General features: G+C 38.2%; 2 protein-coding genes across 3 annotated transcripts in view; one reads left to right on the forward strand and one right to left on the reverse strand.

Annotated features, from left to right (window-relative positions):
* Positions 1-10,523, forward strand: part of Dnajc3 (DnaJ heat shock protein family (Hsp40) member C3) — a 61,587-nt gene extending 51,064 nt beyond the window's left edge. For both annotated transcript variants that reach the window (XM_027938803.2, XM_071611595.1), the window contains 5 exons: positions 2,981-3,086; positions 3,170-3,290; positions 4,493-4,625; positions 5,287-5,435; positions 6,897-10,523. In XM_027938803.2, the coding sequence (XP_027794604.2) occupies positions 2,981-3,086; positions 3,170-3,290; positions 4,493-4,625; positions 5,287-5,435; positions 6,897-7,054 (667 nt within the window). In that variant the 3' untranslated portion in view covers positions 7,055-10,523. The remainder of the gene's footprint in view (positions 1-2,980; positions 3,087-3,169; positions 3,291-4,492; positions 4,626-5,286; positions 5,436-6,896) is intronic.
* A 190-nt stretch (positions 10,524-10,713) lies between these two features.
* Uggt2 (UDP-glucose glycoprotein glucosyltransferase 2) overlaps positions 10,714-15,703 on the reverse strand; it is a 194,261-nt gene continuing 189,271 nt past the window's right edge. Inside the window, exons 39-40 of the mRNA XM_027938864.2 lie at positions 12,397-15,517; positions 10,714-10,732 (exon numbers count right to left, since the gene is read on the reverse strand). Coding sequence (XP_027794665.2) covers positions 15,495-15,517 — 23 coding nt within the window. The 3' untranslated portion in view covers positions 10,714-10,732; positions 12,397-15,494. The remainder of the gene's footprint in view (positions 10,733-12,396; positions 15,518-15,703) is intronic.

Below are 15,703 nucleotides of genomic sequence, written 5' to 3' on the forward strand. Positions count from 1 at the left end.
GTGGGGCCAACATCCTATGAGGGCTCCCTGACTATGTCAGTGTGGCAGAGAAGCATGTGGGATGGCCTTATGATAACTTGCTTTCTAGAGAATTAACTTGGTTGTGGGATAACTTCATTAATATCTCTTAGAGGTGATGCCCTCAGGACTTAATAATTACCTTTCACTAGGTTCTATCTCTTAAAGGCACTGTCACACTAGAGACTAAACTTTGAGCACATGGACTTTTGGGAGACAGATCATGGCAAGTATGTATTCATATTTTGCTTGCTGTGTTCTTTTCCTTGTTAATGTTCTAAGATTCCACCTCTTATTCTTTCCTTAAGTTTTGAGTATTGAACCCAGAGCCTGAGCATGTGTTCTACCACTGAACTATACCCCCAACCCTTGTGTCTTTTCCTTTCATTTAGAGGACTTCCTTTAGGGTTGGTCTATTGGTGATAAAATTTTCTAGTTTTCTTGTATCTGAGAATATCTTGGTTTCCCTTTAATTCCCAGAGGAGATTTTCTCTGGGTATAGGATTCTGAGTTAATACAGCACCAGGAAAATTTTGTGCTACTACCATCTGGCCTCCATAGCTCTTGATAAGATTCTGTCATTCTTATAGTTCTCCCCTCTAGAGTCTCAGGTTTCTGTTTTCAAGATTTTCCTCTTTAATAAGTTTAATTGTGATGTGTCTTGGCCTGGATTTCTTGTTACTCTACTCATAAGTCTAAACTTAGCTTCTCGAATATATTATGTGCCATATCACAATATTCACTCAAGATATACCACATATGTAATGATGGTCCCCTAAGATTAAGATGGCCTAATGATATAGCCATTGTAACACATTAGTCAGGTAAGATGTTGCTGGTGATGCTGACCACAACAGACTTGATAGCTGTATCCAAGTGTAGCACATACAACTATATATAATGCATAATAGTTGGTAATGATAGTGGATAACTATACTACTGGTTTTTATATACAGAGTATATTCCTTTTAGTTGTTTTTTTTTTTTTTTTTTAAAGTTGACTATAAAACAGCATGCTGTGTTATGTCAGCAGTAGCCTAAAACATTGTGTTAGAAGCCAGGTCTGTACCATCTGGTTTTGTGTAAATGTTGTCCTTGACACTTCTACGATGATGAAACCACCCAAGTACACATTTTCAGAATGCAGCTCCATTGTTAAGCAACGTGTAGGTTTAGCCATTATTTAAATACTTCTTTAGATCTTTGTCCTCTCCATCTTAGACTACAATGACATAAATGTTAGATCTTTAGTTAGAATCTCACAGGTCCTTGGGAGTATTCACTTAAGACTGTATTCCTTTTGTTGTTCAGATTTGACAATTTCTGTTCCAGTTAACGAATACTTTTCTCTGTTCTCTTTGTTTGCTATTGAGTACATTCAGTGAGGGTTTTGTTTTTTTTTTTTAAAGAGAGAGAGAATTTTTAATATTTATTATTTAGTTTTTGGCAGACACAACATCTTTGTATGTGGTGCCGAGGATCGAACCCGGGCCGCACGCATGCCAGGCGAGCGCGCTACTGCTTGAGCCACATCCCCAGCCCTGAGGGTTTTATTTTAATATTTTTTTAGTTCTAAAAACTCCATTTGGTTTTTTTTTGCTCAGCCATCCTGTGCTTTTCACTTATTTGTAATTGCTTTTTCTTCATGGCTGCTTCAAAAATCTTTATCAGATAACTCTAATACCTCTGTTTCATTGGGATTTAGTATTTTTCTCATTTGGTTTGAGATTTTTCCATTTTTTGATATGAATGGTTTTTAATTGAAACAAGGAATTCTCATTTTGTTATAAGGCTCTGGTTTTAATTTAAACCTTGCTTTTGGCTGGGTTTTTCTAACATAATTCCAGCAAAGTGGAGGATGGCACCACCTTGTTACTGCTGGATGGAAAAGAAGTTTCCTCCTTGGCCTGAGGGTGGGGAGGGTTTCTTGCTAGAAAATAGGTTGGTACAGGCAAGAGTTCTGGCTCCTCGCTCCTCACATGGTCTTCTCCATTGACACCACCATTGGAGGAGTAGGGTGGAGGAAAGTCCTGGCTCCCTTTTGGCCTTTTCTGTTATTGCCTTAGTAGAGATGGAGGGGAACCCCATTCAGCCTCAGCAAGGAGATGTCTAGGTTCTCCACTGGCTTTTGCTGGTCTCAGGCATGTTATCTGAGGTATTTGGCTGGACTAAGGCCGTTACTGCTTTGCTGGGCTGCCCTTTTCAGGTTCTCTGGTCAGGGAGACTTTGGGTTTTTATTTTTGCTTTTACATTTTTGGGTTGCTGGCATCTTCAGCTCCAAGTCTGGGATATAGGAAGCCAAAAATAAAGCCAGGGAATTTACCATCATGTTTTTCCCTCAGCTCCTAAGGCCACTAGATAGTTTGTCTTTTATCCCCTCTTTAGACTCTTAATATCTAGGGTTTTTAGTTGTACCTAACTGGAGAAACTGAGAAAAGTACATCTATCAACTCTCATAAAAACTAGCTTTTCTTTTAAATGTATTGCTCTTAGAAAGGTTGGGAATTTAAGCAGGTTCCTTCTATAAGGAACTGCATTATACTTCTTTGTGAATATTGGCATTTACTGATAATAACAGCCCATTATATGCCATTTTTTCATAAAAATGTGGAGTAGCCAAAAAATAAAACTGGAACTGTTTTGAAAGTGCTCCATTTAAGTCAAACTTCAGGTGTTTTGAGTTTCAAAATCTGAGCTTTGGTCTGTAAAGGACTTCATCACTGGGTTTGGTGTTCATAGGCATGCCTTGATGTGTCTGGGTATATCTCCTGTGGCCAGGTGTTTAATCTCTGGACTGTACCTTCCATGCAACTCTGGGTTAACAAGGTCTGAACAGTGTTTAAAGGCAGGTGCTCATTTACTTGAATTGATAAAACAACCCACAGTGAAGAGAGAGGGTCCTTTGCACATCTCAGGAAATAGAATTTTATTGGTTACTCATCATATTTTGCTCATTTAATAGATACACAGATGCAACCAGCAAATATGAATCTGTCATGAAAACAGAGCCCAGCATTGCTGAATACACAGTTCGTTCAAAAGAAAGGATCTGTCACTGCTTTTCTAAGGTAACAGTTGACTTTTCCCTGAAATGTAAATATTTAACATGATGAATAACAACCGTAAATTCTTTTCTCATACTTGCTTTTAGGATGAGAAGCCTGTTGAAGCCATTAGAGTATGTTCTGAAGTTTTACAGATAGAACCTGACAATGTGAATGCACTAAAAGATCGAGCAGAGGCCTATTTAATAGAAGAAATGTATGATGAAGGTAAGTCTTTAAGGAATTTAATTTGCAGTATCTAAAGGTTCATTATGTCAAATTTGCACATGTTCAGTTGCCTTTTATTTAGAACATATTTACCAGCATACCTGGGAATGTTGACAATTTTGGAAAAGTGGTAGTAAGTGTGAAATTATTCTTTCTTAGTGGAATTTAAAAGGTACATTATGGAAAGAGTTCTATTGAAAACTAGTTGAGTATAATATAAAAATTTTAGCTCTCTTTGCTGTAGGCTCTGCATGCCATATAGTTTCTGTTGCAACTATCAATTCTGCTGTTGCTATGCAAAAGCAATACGCAGATGAATAGGCATGGCTGTACTCCAGTAAAACTTCATATTCAGAAACAGGCACATCTCTTTTTGCACTAAAAAAGCGAAGGCTTCCCAGTGGTAGCTGGGAAAGGTGAGAAGTGGTTTAGCTCTAGTTGAAGAAAATCACTTGCTGTTTTCTTGAAATTCTTCTCTGTATTGGGGAGCTCAGGTCAGCTTTAAGTGGGTGGCAACTGTTCATTCACATAAACATGCCCCCTCTATGGTACCTGCCAAGCTGCCATGTCAGGGGTTCCTCCACATTGCACACCTTTCACTCTGCTTAGAGGCAGATTGGGGGGATAGTGCTGCAGGCAGCTGCTCCACATGCCAGGTCAAGAGCTTGTGCAGGCTTGTTTTCATCTTAGACTATCTTGATGGTTGCCTTTAAATTTTTCTTGCTTGTTAAACTGAAAATCCTTGGCCAAAAATCACTGTTTCTACTGTGTGTGTTGAAACCTATAGTTGACGTGGTCACCCTGACTGCTGATGTTCTTCCTGATACCTTTCTAGCATCTCTATTAAACTGTCCACTCAGCATTTCTTTGCCAATGTCTTACTTTCCTATGAACATTCACTTCAGTTTCAGTGAAGATTACTGTGTGTAATGTGGAGTACTGATATTAAAGTACATTGAAGGAGGCACGTGGAGATGATGTGGGAGGGTAGGCAAGTAAACCAAGAGCAGTGCATTTTGTTGAACAGGAGTAACAGGCTACCTGACTTCAGCCTTAATTTGTATGTTTGTGAACAAAGTTATTACTTAAGCTTTTAGCAATAAGGGTGAAGGGGCATGACTTTAGTATCAATTCTGCAGGATGTGTAGAGGCAATAAATTGTAATCCCCCCTAACAGCATTATCTTAAACATATTTTGACAGCTATTCAAGATTATGAAGCTGCTCAGGAACACAATGAAAATGATCAGCAGATTCGGGAAGGTCTAGAAAAAGCACAGAGACTATTGAAACAGTCACAGAAACGAGATTATTATAAAATCTTGGGAGTAAAAAGGTGAAATTATTAAAATTTACATTGCTACTGTCTTAAAGCTAATCATATCATCTCTTTCTCTCTCCCTGATTCATTTACTTATGTAATTTTGGTCAACTATTATTCTAACAATCCTTAATAACATAAAGCTATTTTGAATATGCTACAGGCAAGTTTGATAGAGACCAATAATAGAGAATTAAAAGTTGGTGACAAAGGCTGTACACACCAGATCCTAGACATAGATTATTATTAGGAAGGGTTAACATAGTAGAAGTGAACTTTCTTTTGGTGGGGAGAGAGGAAATGAAGAAAAGAAAAATATCTTAGGCCTAAAAATAAAGTTTTGCTTTTATCATAAGACCATCTTCTATGACCCAGTAAACTGTCAATCTTCAAACCAAAGCCTGAAACTTTGTTCTTAATAAGTAAACTAATTCCGAGGCAAATGGTTCAAAGCCTTTTTAATGCCAAACAGGAATCAAATCAAGGTATCTTAAATTATAAAATCAGTACTTTATTCTCAGAGAGATTCTTAGTGAACAGGTATCTGAGGCAGCCTGGATGATTTTAATGGTCACACAGAGCTGGGAACTATAAAATCCCATTGGCAGTTAATCTCATTTTTTATGGAAGAAGGTTGGCTACTTAACTAATGATTGTTTGTTTTACCACCCCTCAGGAATGCCAAAAAGCAAGAAATCATTAAGGCATATAGAAAATTAGCACTGCAGTGGCACCCAGATAACTTCCAAAATGAAGAAGAAAAGAAAAAGGCTGAGAAAAAGTTCATTGACATAGCAGCAGCTAAAGAAGTTCTCTCTGATCCAGGTATTATTTGCCCTCAGCATCATCCCAGTCTCTTGAAAGTAGATTATTAGCTCTTATTCCTTTGCCTCATCTCAGAAAGCAGTATCAGAAGTGGAGGGTGGAAAGCATGTTAAGTTGTCTTTGTGGGTCTGTGACTGGTCCTGCAGTTTTAGAAATTGTTTTATATCTGTCTCATCTGATCTGGGTCCCTCAGATCAAATGTGGAGTCAGAAGCTTGAGCTTGAATCTTTAGGGGTTATTTTTTTCCTCTTTCCAAATCTGTGATAAAATTGAGCATAATCACAGTACCTTCTAGGTTCCTTCCATCTTCACAGGTCAGTAATGAATTCTAAACTCCCTGGAACATGGTGAGGAAACAATTGGTCAGGTCATCCTTTGCATCTCTGGGTGTGATCACCAGCAATCTTATCCTAAACCAAATATAGATTTACTGGTTGGTCAGTTCTTTTATCATATATTATCAAGGCCTGGAGACAGGCTGAGATAATAATGAATAATGCTTTTTCATTTCAGAAGTTTGATGTTAAGCTACCATTTTTTGTGGCCTTCCTTGTCAGTGGAATTAGAAGCCTTGATGTGAGCTAAATACGTTCAAGGGGGCTGGGATTATAGCTCAGTGGTACAGTGCTTGCCTCACACACGTGAGGCACTGGGTTTGATCCTCAGCACTACATACAAATATATAAATATATAAATATATTGTGTCCATCTACAACTTAAAATAATAAAGAGACATTCAAGTTTTACCACTCTGGCAAATCATTTTTGAATACCTGTTTATGTCATGGAATTGAAGTAATGTATAACCTAGTAAAGGGAGAAAGAACTGCACTTGACTTAGTAGGAATACATACTGTCCTGTTATTTGGCAACTATCAGGTGCCTACAATATCCCTCAAATGGTTAGGCCCATGCAGTGTGGGGCAGCTCCATCTAACCAGGAATAAGGAGTCTTTTTTTTTGAGGGCGGGTACTCTGGAGTGGAGCCTATCATCATGGAGCTCTGCACAAAGAAAAACACTGCAGGGTGTTTTCCCTAGTTCCTGTTCTTATTCTTGAGATGAACAGCTTCTTCCCATCTCTATATAATTCCTGTATCTGCATGGTGTCTCTGCTCAGGGCTGTGGGGCACCAGTTACAGAAGGGAAAATGAGCCTGCTGGAGGGTGCATTAAGGGGGCCTTGCTCCCCCTTGTACCTGAGGAACCACAGTGCTGCTCAGGTTGAATAGTGAGGTTCTAGGAAGTTCATTTTGTGCTTGGGGAAGAGGGTGTTGGTGAAGTTATTGCTGGCACACTTAATTTTGGGGCTTAAGGTGCTAATATAGCTATTTTATCAGAAGAGTACAACTTTTGGAAGTCTGTAGATATCTCCAAAGAGCACTACTAAAAAGTAGTTTCCTGACACCTCCCTGCCAATCTTTGTTAATGCCCGGATCTTAAGTTGTTGATTTCTTTTCTAGAAATGAGGAAGAAGTTTGATGATGGAGAAGATCCCCTAGATGCAGAGAGCCAACAAGGAGGTGGTGGAAACCCTTTTCACAGAAGCTGGAACTCATGGCAAGGGTTCAATCCCTTCAGCTCAGGCGGACCATTTAGATTTAAATTCCACTTCAATTAAACCAACTGTTTTTCTGCTCTTCCTTAATTTTTTTTTTAAAGATTAAAAAAAACCTTGTTCTGGGATCCTAATGAAAAAAAATTTCAAATCTTTGTCCATGACCAAAGAGTTGTTTTAATAGGAAAAAAATCTGTTCTTATCCACTGTAGACCTAAGGTTGATGGATCTGCAAGGGGGCGGGCAAGGATGGTTCTATCTCTGACAAGAGTCTGTATTCATTTTATGAATGTCTGGAAGAAGTAGTCTGAAGCAGCTCACCTGTGGAAGTGCTCACGTATTCTGTGTTTTCAGCACTGGAGCATGTAGATTCTTTTCTTCACAGCCTTGCATAGTACCTCTGTGAAGGAGATGTGATCTTCATGAGAAGGGGTTGTGTTTCAGTTCTTAAAGAGAAAATGAACAGATGAGCTTTATTGTTCTTAGGAACAACTATGCTTAGATTTTGGTCAGTTCAGTCACTTGCTAATGTTAAATTACTATGCCTCCTTTAAGGTATATCTGATGATTCCTGTGCAAGCGTCAACACGGCTGTCACTGAAGAAGGGGCAGAGTCTTAGGAAATTTGCCACCAAATGGTAGTTGATATATCCTGGTATAGACTGGATTGATGTTAAACATTTTTTTGTTTAGTACCTACAGGATACTGAAAAAAAACTTGAATTTAATTCTAAGAACCTATGGGCCCTTTTGCTTAACATTAAACAGAACAATTGGAACCTGTTTTACATTTTATGTTTAGTTATGTGATAAAGCAGTGGTATTATTTGACTCCTACTTTCAAGCAATACCGTAGGGCAGTTTCTCTTACATCTGGACTGACCCTCTGAGCAACTTCCCCATGGGAGTTGTTTGCTGGTGTGTTGGACAGCAGTTCTGCCCTCACCAGCCAGGCCTGGGTGCCTCTTAGTTCTGCCCAAAAGAAAATACAGGCTTGCAAATTGGTTGGTTTTTGCTGGCTCTGCATCCATTATCATTTCACTTCACAACATAGCATCTCCTTCAGAGATAGTTACCTTCTTCAGAAGGAAGGGAAGGTAAGATATTATACTATTCAGTTATTGTATACTGGATAGTTTTTACCCTAAAAAATGTTTCTAAATGAAGAACAGTGAATATTTATTGGACTGCTAATGCTGAATTTAAAATCTAAGATTACTTTAGATAAGAATTACCTTCATTCTAGAAAGGTTTTTGGTTTTGCCTTGAAGCATTTGAAACATTTTAAGCATTAAAAGTTCTAATATATGGCTTCTGTGAAATCAAGCATTTTAGTTCCTGTAGGGCCATCCCGACCACAAAGGACTGCAACAACCATGCACGAGTTGTTTTTCTCTAGTCACGTGGAAAAAAGTTTTTAACTGAAGGACATAAATCATAACACTTAAGTGCTTTGTGCATCTATTTAGAAATCTGTTTCTTACTGATAAACTTAAATAGTGCATTTTGAAAACTAGTAAACAGCTTACAGCTTTCATTTAATGTTTCAAAAATCAAGGCAATATGAAAATAAGAAGTAAATTCATTTTGTTCCGTAATCTTAGTAATCTTATTACTTCACTAGTTATGTCAATAATATATTTTTTTAAACTGGATCCTTTTGTGGTTATCACTCTTTGAAATAATGACGGCCTCTACTTACTTTCAAAAGTAAGAATTTTCACACAGATCAAGGGAAATAGTAAAGTGACTCACCCTTGCATTTGGGAGCATAAAAATTTGCCATCGGGGATTCAGAGGGTTGAGGGCTGGGCCTAGCTGCCTCTTAACTGGCTGCCAGAGGGCTTTTGCATTTCATTTTTTTTCTCCACTTGTAACAACTAAAATTATTGTGGATTTAGTTTAGTCAACTTAATCAAATTGTGTAGTTACTTGCTGGTTTTCAGTGAAGAGAACAACAGAGCTTTGGTGCCAAGTGTCAGTGCCACATAGGGAAACAAGTTCTCTGGGATCACTTGTGCTGATGAAGGAGGGAGGAAAGGGCTTGAGGTGTCAGCCTGGATGGTTGTCAGTAGTCTTCTGGTGTCCACTCAAATAAATAGAAATACAGTCACTGTGTGTTCTCAAACAGTGGCTGAGAAAAACCCTGGATGTGTAAAGGTACAAAGAAGCTGTTCTTCCACTGCTCATATGCAGTGTGAAAACATATCCCTGTAAAAAACATTTTTCTTTTTCTGTGGGATGACTTCCACATTCCAGTCTCTCTTTAGGGACTGCAGATGCTGCAGGTAACCTTTGTGAATGTTCTGGCTGGAAAGAACAGTATCAGAGAGGGGCATATTGTTGTCTTCTGTTCTCAACTCCTCCTTTCCTTTTGGTGGGCTACTGAAGCATCACTGGGACTATTACACTGGGGACACTTTCCGTAGCAGGAATTAAAACATGTCAGCCTAGTTATGTTTTAAAATGTTCTAAAAAGGGAGACAGCATTTAAATCATTCCTTAGTTCTGAAAGTTTTCTTACCATGAATAGATGAAAAATTGAAAACAATTCCAGTAGTTTAATATTATGAATCGGATGTGATGATTAATTTTAACATGTCTTTCTCATTAGTCAGTGTTAAAAGTATATTCTAGTTAAATATCAGTATGAAAATAAGTTGTGGGAGCTCTGATAATGGAATCTAAAAACTACCCATGATTTTTTTTTAAGAGAAAAAAGTTGATGATAACTAAATAGAAAAAGAGTAGAATCACAATTTGAAATTGATATCATTTTTTACTCATAGGGAATAATGACAAATTTCACCTTTAAAGGCATGAAATTGGCCAGAAGTTGTATTTCACACTTACCAAGAAGAAAGTGCAAGTTCAAAATGATTCTTCTGGTCTGTGTTGGAACCACCTGCATTATATACACAGGGCACTGGTGATGGTCCTTGCAAAATGTTTTCACTAAGTACACATCAACAGGATAACCTATAGAGAAATTTATGCAACTTTGTTGAATGTAGTTGACTTTTCCATATTTATAAAGAGAGAAGAAAGCAAATGCTAATTTGTCAGTAACAACCAGTACCCTTATTCTAGATCAGATCATTCCTTTTCTGTTAGAGGCAGAATTTTTTCTGTAATTTCAAATGATGTTAAGAGGTGGGATGACTTTTTTTTAAAACAGATGATCTCATTTGCTGAATGATTCAAGAGTAAAATTAGCCACTGCGTGGCTTTGTGTATAGTAACAGGTTTTGTTGTACTCATCTGTGGATGAAACACTTACCTGCAGAAGGAAGCAGAGCACAGGGGAGGTGAAAATTGGAGATGTTAGAGAAGTTAAGCTATTACTCTAACCCTAAGGTTGTTTGTTTTGAATAAAAGAGAAAAAACTAACTTAATCCATCTTGATTTAATGTTTTAATAAAAAAGGAACCTAAAATTGTTTGAAATGGATCTCAGACATGCCTACAAATATGGGTACTATTTTTATGCCCGTGTATTTTCACATTTAATAAAAATATTTATGGTCATATTAGTACTTTCTTCTTTTGATTCAATGTTTAGTCATTTTTGAATATAAAAGTTCTAAGAAAGTCCATCTTAGAAATCTATTTCCAAACTTACTTCACGTAGAACCAGTGATAGAATCTCTTGTATGAGTTGAGTAGGAAGGTCAGAGCACAAAGGCAAGAATGACTAGAATCTTATAACTTTCAAGTCCTAAGTACACATCAACAGGATAACCTATAGAGAAACCTATAGACAGCAGAAAAAAGAAAATTCTTCCATTTTCATATTAAAACTAACTCTCAAATAGCTTTGAAGACCTTCCCTTTTACTCCATTTCCTTGTGTTGTCCTGAGAGAGATGCCTCAGCCTATCTCAAATTTCTACCAACAAAGGTAGCTTTTCTTCTTGGTTATATATTCTGCATATCCTAAGATGTAAGGGAGAACTAGAACACTTAAATTTGTATAGAAATTCTTGAGAAGCTCGGTTTCCTTACTTAATAATCCTCATGGCATCCTGTCAACATATGAGCAGTCAGCCTTGTGTAAGGATGAGGTAAATGAGAGCAGCAGGCATGCGGCCTGCCTAAAATCAGACTGGGGAGGAACAGATTCTCTTTCCAGAGCTTCTGGCTCCATTCCCTCCCTTTCTTGGCCTGGGTCTGGCTTCATGAACATTAAAAAAGAAACCCAATTACTCTAGTCTTAAGGCACACATTTCACACCCAGGAGGCCCTTAACCTTTTTTCGCCTAGCAAATCCTCCCTCGGGAATGGGGGTGTAACAGATGATAGAGCCATAAACGTGTGTGGATTCTATGACCAGCACACTTTCTAGTGAGAGTGCTCAAGTTGCAGCATCTGTTCTCAACACACTTGTACCCTTCACTCAGGTCTGTTTTTTGACCAGGGTCAGTCTCCTGGGATAAGACACTCCCAGGGAATGAGCAGTCCTGTCTTGGAAAGGCCACCAGCAATGTTAGTGCCCCAGGTATTTCTGAGAAAATAAAAATCATTTTTACAAAGCACGAGAGACTTCAACCATATTTTGGTATTTGGATATTTCCTTGAGCACAGTATACCATTTACAGTTAAAAAGATTTTTCCTCCCTTACACTAGTTTCTCTAAAAAGATGTTATTTTTGTCTCCCAAGTGAAGGGTGTAGTTGTCTTAGGATTTTATGAGTACCCCTCTTCACATACACCACCTGTTGCAATGTTTAATTCCCTGCAACTTGAGTGTCTTTGTAACCAAGTTATCAAAGCCTCACAGAAGCAGAAAGACTGCATTCTCCAGCTGTACAGCTCCCCGCTCTCCCAAATTTTAAATTAAACAAGGTTGATTTGGACCCTTTATCATTCAAAGAACATTTTGGTTTTGAGCCATTCTTTTAAAATATGAGTAATTTTCTCTCAATTCTAATAAAATCCTCTAACTTCTAAAGTAGAAGATGTCAGGAAGCATACCAACTCTGTACTATTAGACACATCAGATCTATACGATCGAAATAAACAAATTCAAGTAAGAACTATAGAGGGTAAGATTGGCAAATTTGAATTTTTTACAAGGTTGTTAATAGTAAGTTGTAAGTCAGGAATTTCTAAGAAAATAGTTTTATATTTGATAAACTGGGTTAATAAAAGTGCAAAATGGGGCCAGTTGTCCCATTATCACAACATTTCAAGGCTTAGAAAAATATGGTTGTGGTATAGACCTGCACATGTGACCAAGCACCTCTAAATCATAGTTGCCTGCAATTCCAACTATGGCCTTCAAAGTCTTCACTTTGCCACCAAAACTGAGATTTTATCCAACCACCTGGTTCTTTGGAAATTTGTGCACTCCTTAGGTTCTATGGAGTAAAAGAATTGGGCAGGATGGTATAGGGGTATTACTTACACTTTTCCACTACTGAGCATGGTTCCCTCAGCATCTTTCATTTGATCTCTGGACCCACAGATCTGAGATCCATCAGTCCTTTGAGGCACAGTCTTACTTGTGAGCAGTTACATTCCATGAACTTCTTTGCTTCTACATTTCAGAAAAGAAAATTCTCTTAGCCATACTTTTAATTACAGAAGGATGTTCTGACTTGCTACATACTTACTACCTCTGGAGCTCTTCTGCCTGGGTCCCTGAAACCTCTTCTGAGTGGTGGCCACTTCCTGTCTGGTTCTACCTCAGATGCTGGGTTCAGGGCCTGCCACAGAGGAGCATCCTTTCTTGTGCAGGCTCCCACTCATGTGGTCAAGGTACATTTTTAAGATTAATGAGGTCAGATTTTACCTAGTTCTGGCTGATATGTGGCCTGTGGTGCCTTTTGGAAGCATTTGATTCTATTCCCTCTAGGAACTTAAGTGGAACCAGACAATGAGCACTTTCCCAATAAAACTTTTCATACCCCAAGCATCAAGTTCTATGAAGACTTGGCTGTCTTCAGCTCATGTTCTGAGTCTACTGCCAACCTAAACCTCACGGGTTACCACAGTTCAAGTTTAAACTCTATAGATAGGCTCACACTTTTCTGAGAAAGAAAGATAACAATTTCTCAAAGTTACGGGATTGCCCACCTCCCCAAGATTCCATTTTTGCTAACATTTGATGTAAGGCCTATCCCCGAAAACCAAAACCTAGGGTCCTGAATGTAGCCCTTGGGCCACATTTGTTCAGCATCCCCAAAGGGCTATATTTTGGCTTTCTCACCCTCGTATTCAGGTTAGACCTACAGTTATGTAAAGTGTCCCTGAAGCGGGTAGGTTTTTGTGTGGCAGTCTGTAGGCATGAAAGCTCAAAATAACTGGATTTCAAAATGTGTCATTTTATCAAAGAATGTCCCTATAAAGAAATACCTTACTTACAAACCCAGATTTTCAAATAAAAGGTATCAATGATCTGGAAATAAGTAAATTTGATTATTCAAATCACAAGATAACAATCAGGAGGTACTAAGACTTCATTATTCTGTAATTTGGGCTTATTTCTGAAACATTCTAGAATTTCAGACTGGTTGTTAGTAATGGGGATTGAGGACAGACTCAGATGTCTACCCAGCTGATCCTTCTTTCTGTAAGAATCTTAACAGACATGAAAACAAAGGCTGATGATGAATGCAGGCAAAGTACCACCTGACAGTCAACTGGTCTTCTGTCCCAGGCACCATGGCAGATTCCTGGGAAGCTAGATGGTGCATCTGGCCTGGGCTGGGACCTTACAGTCTCTTGCCTCTCCCTGAAGCCCCAGCATTGTACCCAACTCCAAAGAAAAATGAGCTGAAGAGCTACATGGTTTTAGCCACTGTAGGCCAACCTATATCCCCTCAAGCCTCTGAACTCCCCCTAGGACCCTGTAAACCCACAGGAAAAATACAGTTCTACCAGAGTTGGCCACCCTTAGAGGACTGTTTTATCATAAGCACACAATAAGTGACAAGGGGAGAGGGGCAGGGAAGTGTTCTCTTATTAGGAATGAGTAGAGCTGCTAGGGGAAGGTACTATCTTGGTTTGGATCTTAAATGTCCCTCAAAAGCCCATATGCTAAGAGGCTTGGTAACCAGCCTGTGACACTCCTGGGAGGTGGTGGAACCTTTAGGAGTTCAAGCCCAGTGAAGGGAGTTAGGTCAGCTGGGGCCTGCCCTTGAAGGTGATGTAGGGTGCAGCTCCTTCCTCTTCGCTCTCTAGCAGCCATTAGGTGAACAGGCCTCCTTTATCATACAGTTCTATTGTGATATACTATGCTGCCACAGGCCCAAAGCAACATGGTCAGCAACCATGGACTGAAACCATGAACCGAATAATCTTTCTTTCTTGAAGTTGTTTATCTCAGGCATCACAGTGACAGAAAGCTAACAGGAATTTTTCAAATACTCTAGGGGCTGTGCTCAAATATTCAATGGTTAGTCCAGTTCGTAAGAGCTCAAAAGAGTAAGCAGAGAGCTTCTGGGCTCACTGTGGAACTCTGTATAGAGCTATCCAAAGATGGAATGGCCTGTGACTAGAGGAAGAGTTTTCCTCTGTCCTGGAGGTTTCCAAGATGATCTGAGGTTTTATGTGACAGAGCCCTGGAAATGGTGGCTGGCACATTTGGGCAACCACTAAACTCTATTAAATGTTTCTTAAACTTTACTCATCAACCAAATTATTTGGAGAGCCTTTTAAACAATTGTGATTTCCTATATTCATTTCAGACCTACTGAATCAGACATTAGGAAATGAGATTCAAATGATCTGAAATATCTATCTTCTAGTCCAAAGATCCAATGATTCTAGAATATTTGGGTAGTTTAATATTTACTATTCTTATTTACCCATTTCCTATTATTAAAACAGGAAAACAAACTGTTTATATCCATAACATAGTTTTTATAGAAGTATCCAGTCCTTTTTAAAAAAGAATACATACACATATGCCCATGAGTGTAATTTTATGAAATAAAACTATAAGCATTAGAAAGAAACATAAATAAGTCTAGGATAAAAACCTTATAGGGCTTAAGAAAAATAAATGATTATACTGTAACATTAAATTCCATTTTAAAAAATAGTAGATATAAATGGGTTTAATTGCTTTTATTATTCAGAGATTACCATGAGTCCTTTTTCTTAGAAAAAATAATTTTTCTGATTTTCAGTTTTGTGAATAGGAATAGGGATGCACATAAAGCTGGAATACAAAAGGATCTTGATGGTTTGACAAACACCCACAAAGACCAGCTGGTCAGATGTCTTCTACCAGGTTAGTTGGCAAAACACCAAACTTAACAGACAGAAATCCAATGTTTCAGCCATCAGGAAAAAGGAACGATCCAGTTTTAAATATATAAATGGTCATTTATATATAACTTAGACTTATTCCATACATTAAGTATTTTAAATAATTAAAGTTTTTAAAACTGAAGAATGTAACTTATTAACGAAACTTCCTGATAGTCTTAGCAGTAGTTCCACACTTCCCAGCAGGTGGCAGATTTCAGTTGGTACTTTTCTCTTCCTGTTGCAGTGCTAGAGCTCATCGTGTGCCAAACCTGTGGGGAAGGAAAGTTTATTTAGTCCTTGAAACCTTAAATATTAAATTAGCTTAAATTTCATCAAGGAATGGGATGGGGATGTGTGTGTATATAACTTAGCACTGGTGTTAACTGAAAATCTTAGTCTTAGTTTTTCTATATATTCATTACATTGACATGAGAGTAGCTCTTTGTACATCTTGG

The sequence above is a fragment of the Marmota flaviventris genome, chromosome 4, assembly GCF_047511675.1.
Source record: "Marmota flaviventris isolate mMarFla1 chromosome 4, mMarFla1.hap1, whole genome shotgun sequence".
Classification (NCBI taxonomy): Eukaryota; Metazoa; Chordata; class Mammalia; order Rodentia; family Sciuridae; genus Marmota; species Marmota flaviventris.